Raw genomic sequence first — 8496 nt, 5'->3', positions numbered from 1 at the left:
TTTCTGCCACTTTATCTAACACCCACATGCAAAACTCAGTTCGGTTTTCAAAATCATTTCCATAAAGTTCTTGGCAAAGCTGAATTTTATAAGGATTCAAGGGTTTTTCAAACATTTTCTTCATCTTCAGTGACAGATTTCCTTGTAATGGGTTTTTCATAATTGACACTCTCCTCAAATTGATGTAATAAGCGCTTAAAAACTGTTGGCTTAGGATGATTTCTTTCAGGAAGCTTTTGAGCATAAACTCGAGAAGCCAATAAACAATTTTTATGACATTCTCCAATGGTGAAAATCATGTCAATACGCTCTTCTCTTAGATTATTCTTCATTTTTACTTAGCAACACAATAGTAATATTAAAATAACGACCAACACGTCTACAATTACAAAAAACAATACCACAATAAAATAAATGATTTGAGATGTGTAAATGGCATAGGCAACTTAGATACATTGGAACTTTAAATTAAACAACACCAAATGGTGCACAGAACGACTATTTGACGTATTCTGTAAAAAGGCAAAAACTTAGCTATTAACATCCTAATACCATTCGATAGGTAATTAAAAATTGCATTTCCTGCTAAGTTAAAAAATATGGGGTTGTATTTAAATTAATCAAGTTAGAGCCACTCAAAGTTCTTATTTGATTAGTTTAAATTTGTGGACACTCTGTATAACATGGTAAGTTCATTATCATTGGGATATAAAATGTTATGCCTTGTTATACTTCGCTATAAATTACGCTCACATAACTTAAATACTTCTAAAGTATTTGACACGTAAAAATTAGATTAGATTTTGATTAAATCCGTATTATTTAAAAAAACCTCAAGATTTAGGTATTATAAACCTTAAGAAACCAGACACTTATTTTGTTCAGCGAATCCAAAAATGCAATAATTTGCAGGACATTCCATTAAAAAAACGCTACTTTGGTACTTTTAGAGCTTTTGGGACACCCTGTACATTACGCAAAAATTTTTAAAATGTGCGCCCGGTAGGCATCGGACAATTCATCAAATACTACTTTTTAAAAATCAAACGGTTTAGCCGCAAACTTCCGTGCCGTATAGCGTGAATAACCCTGTATATAAGATCGGAACCTACAGGAATTTGGAAGCTATTTTTCCACATAATACTGTATTTATCCAAACGAAGTATAAGTACCACATACTAATTGGACACGTATTTTTCAGTAATTATTAGTATTTGCTGGTTCGCCGGTTCACTAGTGGGATTTCTTCCCTTGATTGGATGGCACCAAGACCGGCAAGGCAGCGTGGACTGTTTTTTTCTGACCGTAATGGACTACAACTACCTGGTGTTCTTGTATTTTGGCACAATAATAACGCCGGCGGTTCTTCTAGCTGCTTTCTACGCCCACATCTACCGAGTAGTTCTGAAGCAGGTTAGTAAGCTTTACATTTTACGAGTTATAATGTGTTCAAGCATTTTTATCTGCTTCAGTTGCGACGGATTGTCATCATGAATCCGGACAAAACTGGCAACAGCAAATGCAAGAACTTGTCCTCGGGCGGCATGATAAGGATGCTGGGGGTCCAACAGAGGAATGAAGTGAAATCAACGCAGAACTTGGCCATCATCGTTTTGTTCTTCATGATTTGTTGGATCCCCTTGTACACCATCAACTGCATCATCGCCTTTTACGAGGACTTCCACGTGAATTCCACCTTTATGTTGTCGTGCATTATACTGTCGCATTTGAATTCGGCAGGAAATCCACTGTTGTACGCGTACCATTTGAAAGACTTTCGCGCAGCACTAAAAAACTTTTTCTGTAACCTGCTGGGCATCCAGCAGGAGTGTTGTGAACCGTATCCTGCCCGGTACGCGTCGGCCAATTACAGTCACTTCAAACTACAGTTGCGGGATTCCTCAAGAGCTGCCCTTGAGTATCCGAAGAAAGTAACCTATCCGAAAGTGAGTGTAATAGTGCAAAACTCGGCGGTCCTTGCAACGGCTGCAACCGGGAAACTTGACAAAACCATCTGGAATATTGCTGAGGATTCTGGAAGAGATTCGGGATCGTCGCAAGATTCCTTAAAGGATATCGATTCCAAACATCTCGATACAGTTTTAATGCTGCGTCCGGCAACACCATTTCGGTCGAATCGATTAAAGGAAGTCCATGAAGCTTACGAAGATTCGCAAGGTTCCTACGTAAACGCCTGTCTTTCCTACTACAAAAACATCGAAGAGACTTGTTTAAGTGACTCCATCAAATCCCGTTCGGCCAGCAACAATTTGAACTCTTACTCAAAATCATCGCCTCAATTAGCCAGAGAATTGTTTCTAGTCGAAAACATGTCAAAGACCCAAAACGCGGATAATAGAAAACCGAACTATTTGCGTTCAGGTCAATCTCCTAAGCGCAGTCACAAGTTGAGCCCTTATAAAATCGTCAGCAGTTTGTTTAGGAACAAAAAGAGACTGAACCGCAGTTTGAGCGAGTCAGATTCCCTGAAGAAGCTTAACGGGGTTGCAGCCGATTACTATTCCGAGCCTACGTAAAACATTGTGTTGTATGCTTATATAACTTGTCCTGAATAAATAAGTTCTACAGTGTAAATGTATTCATTTACTTAGCATTTAAGTGACAATCGATGCTTTGAAATAAACGGAATTTGTGCTGTTATTTCGGTTTATTTCAAGAACACAGAACTTGAATAACTTAACTAAGCAGCTTAGCTACAATATAGTGCCAACCATAGATCAAACGAACATTCACTAATCTTTCACCAAGTGATCAACATTTATAAATAACACTCCAAATTGGTAAAAAGTACACAAGTATTACACAGGGTGTTCCTGAGGTTCTTTTACAAATGCCTTGTTGAATAAGAAAATAGACTTGCTTTAACAAAGTATTTACTCTTTTTTAAGCATCTTTTTAATCATCTCTAATAATTCCTGTTAAAGATCAGTCAAAAGGGTGCCAAGAAAATGTTTGCTCTACGCACTAGACATAAGAATTCGTCCAAATCAACGAGAAATTAGATATTGCGTGAAATATCTACCCGAATTGCGCCTGCCATTACCCCAAACAGTAAAAGTGTGGATTTAATCGGGCAATTTTCCACATATCAACATTATAACCGGATTAATACAAGACCTGTGGTTTAATTTTGATGTGAAAGTCCCGTAAGGGTCAGAATTCTTGTCCTAAGGCACACCCTGTATACTCAAAGGTCATTTATCATTACAACACATTAATTTATTCATAAACAAAATATTTCAATTATGTACAAAAACAACAATTTAGAGCAAAAAATAGTCTAATTCGCAGTTTAATCGGAAATTCTACGAAATTTTTTCCGTTTTCAAAAAAACTTTTCACTGAAAGTACTCGTTTAAAACAGCAGTTTTCTTAAAGTATACATAAGAATCAATTCACTAACCTCCTAAAACCTCCTAAAATCTCCTAAAACCCACGGAAATGAACACCCAGAAAAAATTCTCTAATGCTTCATTAAGTACACATGTTTTGCCTGTTTTTATCACCTGAAGTTGCATAATTAAGTAACGGTTTTTCATTACATCACAATTTGCACAAAAAGAACAATATGGGAATGAATGCACCGATCACAATAAAAACCGGCAACATGATAGAAGATTCTTCTTCTGGTTCATACGACTCAGGCATTGTGGGAATGTTGCGCGGTCTTTTCTGGGGTTTCGACTCTTCCTCCAATTCATTCAAATCAAGCTTTGGAAGATCAGGATTGCGCTCTTCTGGAGGGACTATTGGGGGTAGTTGCGGAACATCGCTTATTGCTCCTTTCATTAAATAAAAGGCATTGATCTTGGGGTTATCTTTGTAGCCTTTGATAAATTCTACTTTAATTATGTTGTTTTGTACTTCGGATTCTTCTCCATTCACGTACAATTTTCCTGGAAGAAAAGTTTTTACAGAGAACCGTCGTAGTAATTGGTACAGGGTGTTTGATTTTAAAATCTTGTAAATGAATGAGGTGGTAAACCCCTTGCAGTTTCTAGGATATTTATGGCAAATTGCGGGCAGAATTAATTTATTTGTGGTACACGACAAACTATTGGCAGCGTTAAAATATTTGCAAAATTACATCACATGCATTTGGTTATTATTTTGTCAAAGACGTGAAAACGCTGGCAGATACGAATAAAAATGCTTCACACAAGAAAACTAAATTCAACAAGGATTAGCGTGGCGCACCAAAACGTTCGGGGTTGTAAAAGGGACATTGAGAACTAAAGCCTAAATGCTTCAATATATTTCTAGTTTACCCTTACCTTGAAGAACTTCAAATTCAACATATTCATCATGAGCAACTCCTTTATCGACTTTCCCAAAGATGTCCAAGTCAGCTACCACAGTGTGCTCTTCATTGAGTACCACATCAAACACTTTTTGGTTTGGAGCCTCGAAGTAGACTTCGCAAAATTTAAGTACCAGCACATAGCTACCATCCCCTGGCAAGCTCAGGTCGTACCTGGGAGCAATAGCTGACCATAGAATCTTCTAGAAGTTGCGGAATTACTTACCCAAAAGTGCTTGTATGATAGCGTTCGGTCTGATATAATATATGATCATTTGCTGGGACTCGGCCAATAACTAGGAACTTTCCATAGTCTGAGGCAATGCCAACTTTCCCTGCTAAAGGATCTCTTTCATATCGTATTCCATTGGAGTCCGTGTGAGCCTCGCCGCCTGCATTTACAGCATATATTATTTGGCCGGCACTTTGAGCCCCTTGGATTAGACAAAGCACCAACAGGATAAGCGTCGATGTTAAGAAAGTATATCCTATATTTGCTCGAAACATTTTTTATTAATCCTAATTTTACACGTCGCTAATATGTAAAAAAAACCACTTGAAACTTTCTTATCGCCTCATAACTATTGTTGACTCTGTAACAGTTCACTTTCTGAGGTTAAGGAAGCTCTAATGTCACAACATTTCAACTTCGTTGCCAAACTTTTTGATTTTTCACCATATTGAAAGTAAGATTTCTATGTTAGTTGCTTTTCGAGAGAGCTGAAGACCTGGAAAATACTGAAATTTAGTGATTCGAAATATTTTGTGAATTTGTGTTGAAATTCTCAAAAACTTCTTTGCTTAGTTTGCAACTGTTTGATCTATTTCACCGAGGCTTGAACTGTTAACAACACTGTTCAGCGATGGAAGGAAGCTATGCTGGTTGCCTGGTTTGCGAGGCCAGCTGATTTTAATGTTTGTGTCCTTGTTTCACCAGACTCAAAAGAAAGAGAGAGCAGATCGATTCAGGGTTTAGCCACCAGAGCGCGATTTCAAGAAGGGGAGTGCTGCACACTACTGGAGGAAAATGGTATCACTTTCTTTTTAGGCTGTCAGTGTAAACGCTCAGGATTGTTTTGGCCAGACCAATATAAATCTCAGGTAATTTAAGTATTTTTATACCATCCATGTACATTTCCTACTTATATCAATTCTTTGTAATTGTCTTTATCCTTTATTGTTAAACGTTTTTGCTTATTCGAGTCTTGTTTTGCAGAAGTCTGGCTCAAAAGTTTACAAACTTACCTAACCTAAAAATTTAATTTCAAGTTTCAAAAACCTGCCGAAACACTCAAGTTTCCTAAGCCAAACTCTATTTGTTCCGCAATTCTGAACTGCATTTTACCAACAAATACTTTTTTTAGCCATGGTGCGAATGAACGTTTTGAGTGATGCTCTCAAATCTATCAATAATGCAGAGAAAAGGGGCAAGAGGCAAGTGCTTATTCGCCCCTGCTCTAAAGTAATCGTGAAATTTCTCACTGTGATGATGAAGCATGGATACATCGGGGAATTCGAAATCGTCGATGACCATAGAAGCGGCAAAATTGTCGTCAATTTAACGGGAAGGCTTAACAAATGTGGGGTTATTTCGCCTAGATTCGATGTGCCTATCACTCACATTGAAAAGTGGACAAATAATCTGCTTCCATCCAGGCAATTTGGGTAAGTACAATGCAGCAGTTGCCGGAATGTTTTAGCGTAGATTTTACTGTTACATCTGGCTTTGGCTTAATTTAGTGTTTGCCGTAAACATGTGGTTGGGCAAGGTCTAGTTCACATTAAACTTTTATAAGTAAGACTTACTCCATACTTACCCATTTTTATGTAGTTAACACCAAATACCACTTTCATAGGCAAGCACTGTTCGTGTTAACCCCTGTGTTTACTGTTTAAATTTTAAGTGAAATGACTGATTGTCTTGCGGAGTAATGTTTTTAAGCTGGTAAGATACTACATTTACTAACCATGCATGTACAACATATTGCATGAGCAGCTAACTTTCATTGTATAGTTCTGGCAGCAAAATCTATTGTGTATGTAATTTACATTGGAAGTAATTTTTTATTACAGGTACGTTGTGTTGACGACCAGTGGTGGAATTATGGACCACGAGGAGGCCAGGCGAAAACATCTGGGAGGAAAAATCTTAGGATTCTTCTTTTAATGTAAAGTTTAAATAAAACGTTAAAAATAATGGACCACATGGATTGATTATTTACTCCACTGTACTGAACCTGTACTGCTAATCTATCCATAGATGGTCAAACAGCGATTTCAAAATGCTTTTAAACATTTTCTAATAAGTTATGTATTTTTTTAAAGGGCCCGATTTGCCAGTTGCTTTCCGTAACAAGCGGCATTACCTTCAATAAGATTTGGCCAAATTTGATGCAGTTTGAGCTCAGTAACCGAATTCTTTGGTCGTAAGTTGAGTTCAACATTATTCATTTTCAGCCTAATGAATTGTTTCGTTGATAAGCACATTTAAAACCAATAATTCAAATTCTATGGTGGTTAAACAAGACCGTGGCATTAATGTGTAATTTCAAGTGAATCTCCAATGTTTTAACTGCTTGCTGAATTGCACAATTCAGAAGCACATAAACGGATACTTGAAGTTCTCAAAACACCGCGGGCTCTCAAAGATGTGAAATTAACCGAAATTATTTTAAGACGCGTAACACCTGTATTAATTAAATGAAAAGATTAAACTGAACACGTCTATTCAGACAAAGAAGCGTTGTGCGATATTCAAAGGTCCAGTGTGTATTTTGACTTGTACAGGTGGGTTTATCCTAGCTGAAACTCGCGAATGTTATCAGGTATTTCTAGCACAAAGCGTAATAAAATAAATAGAGCCATCTTAGAATTTCTTAACGACAAAAGTTGTACAGGAAATTGCCTAGACTGTGCAAGAGGAAAACCAGAAGAATAGCTAAAATTGCGCTAAGGTGATTCAAAAAATATGAAAAGACTTATAATAAAGCGCCTTCAAATCTTTGATATCAATTTTTTCGAGAACTTCTCTTCTACTTGGTTTCTTTAAATATAGGACTATCATTGGTTATTATAGGCAAATTAAAATATTTCTTCATTCCGAATTCAACTATGACATTGTTTTTGTTAGGATTTAAATGTTTTTGCCAGTATTTTTAAGTCCTTAGAAATGTTGAATTATGTATGTAACTCATAACATCCAACTTTAAAATGATTTAATTAAGGAATTCATAATAAAAAGTTTTAGATTTTGGCAATAAACGAACAGGACCGTACTTAGAAAAGTAAAGTAGATATTGGTTTTGTGAAAACAAGTCGAAGCTAAACACTATTAAGATGGTCTCCAAGCTGACTTAAAGTTGCTAAAAGAAAGATGTAGTTGTTCCAGTTAATAACTCGGAAAAGTATAAAATTTCGAAATTTATTGTTCAAATCAGTTCAAGTGTTTCCTTGTGGGTTTATGCAACGCACATTGAAAATAAGCCGTTCCGAACGTAGAACGGAATAAGCAAATTGGAAAAACATTTTTTCGGGTCTGGATTAAACAGTGCTTTTATTCTCGAATATTAACAAGTCGTCAATATCGAGTCTTGATTAAAATTAACACCTGATGAGAGCGAACACTTTTGCCCGGTCCTTTGGGACAGTTTATTTCACCATTAATAGTGCTTTTCATGCATAAATTAAAACTTTTCATCAAATCAACAGTTTTTTAAAGTGATAACTTTTTATGGGAGGGTGAACCGATTTTTCTCGGTCACGGCGAGCCGTNCATTTCGGCCTCTTCGCACCCATAGATAAAGACGAGATTCAAGACGCACATATGCACGACATTTTTTCTTAGTGCGGGTGCATCTGTAGATCTGATAAACTTTTCAAATACACATTGCGTTATTGAACTGACAGTGATTTTGATATATCAATTATTAAGTGTGATATTATTGTGTTCGGTGCAGTTTATTTTATAACGCTGATAACAATGAATCAACAAATTATCAAGGGAGAAGCTGCAGGTAAAGGGTGCTCATGTACTAAATGCCTGTTCGAGTTTCGTCTTCTTTTAAATTTCCAATTAAAGTACACACACAATTATACACACTAAAGCAGTTTAAATGCAAAAAAATGCGGATCGTCCATCAATTTGCAGAAAAATGTATTACAAACTTTTGAAAATC

General features: G+C 36.5%; 3 protein-coding genes across 4 annotated transcripts in view; 2 read left to right on the top strand and 1 right to left on the bottom strand.

Annotated features, from left to right (window-relative positions):
• The window catches only part of LOC109539627 (adenosine receptor A2b), a 26838-nt gene extending 24177 nt beyond the window's left edge, over positions 1-2661 (top strand). For both annotated transcript variants that reach the window (XM_019907500.2, XM_019907501.2), the window contains exons 3-4: positions 1202-1413; positions 1473-2661. In XM_019907500.2, the coding sequence (XP_019763059.1) occupies positions 1202-1413; positions 1473-2537 (1277 nt within the window). In that variant the 3' untranslated portion in view covers positions 2538-2661. The remainder of the gene's footprint in view (positions 1-1201; positions 1414-1472) is intronic.
• LOC109539628 (malectin) lies at positions 2654-5057 on the bottom strand (the record flags this gene model as incomplete). The annotated part of the gene is given in 3 exon segments (XM_048667012.1): positions 2654-3917; positions 4296-4495; positions 4548-5057. Coding segments are annotated over 3 exon segments (834 nt in total). The 3' UTR covers positions 2654-3564.
• A 92-nt stretch (positions 5058-5149) lies between these two features.
• Positions 5150-6518, top strand: LOC109539629 (40S ribosomal protein S15Aa). Its single transcript, XM_019907503.2, has 3 exons — positions 5150-5422; positions 5686-5986; positions 6395-6518. The coding sequence occupies exons 2-3, from the start codon at positions 5688-5690 to the stop codon at positions 6486-6488; spliced, it is 393 nt and encodes a 130-aa protein (XP_019763062.1). The 5' UTR covers positions 5150-5422; positions 5686-5687; the 3' UTR covers positions 6489-6518.
• Positions 6519-8496: the final 1978 nt, after the last annotated feature.

Source organism: Dendroctonus ponderosae, unplaced genomic scaffold (genome assembly GCF_020466585.1).
Source record: "Dendroctonus ponderosae isolate FM_Combo_2020 unplaced genomic scaffold, Dpon_F_20191213v2 Dpon_F_20191213_5, whole genome shotgun sequence".
Classification (NCBI taxonomy): Eukaryota; Metazoa; Arthropoda; class Insecta; order Coleoptera; family Curculionidae; genus Dendroctonus; species Dendroctonus ponderosae.
Note: the sequence above shows the minus strand (reverse complement) of the source record. Positions and strands in the feature narration are given on the sequence as shown.

What these genes read in the sequence shown, in the direction of transcription:
- LOC109539629 (XM_019907503.2), top strand. Translation starts at nt 5,688, where the DNA reads ATGGTGCGAATGAACGTTTTGAGTGATGCTCTCAAATCTATCAATAAT. An exon ending in CTTCCATCCAGGCAATTTGG is followed by an intron (nt 5,987 to 6,394) that starts GTAAGTACAATG and finishes TTTTTATTACAG; the next exon opens with GTACGTTGTGTTGACGACCA.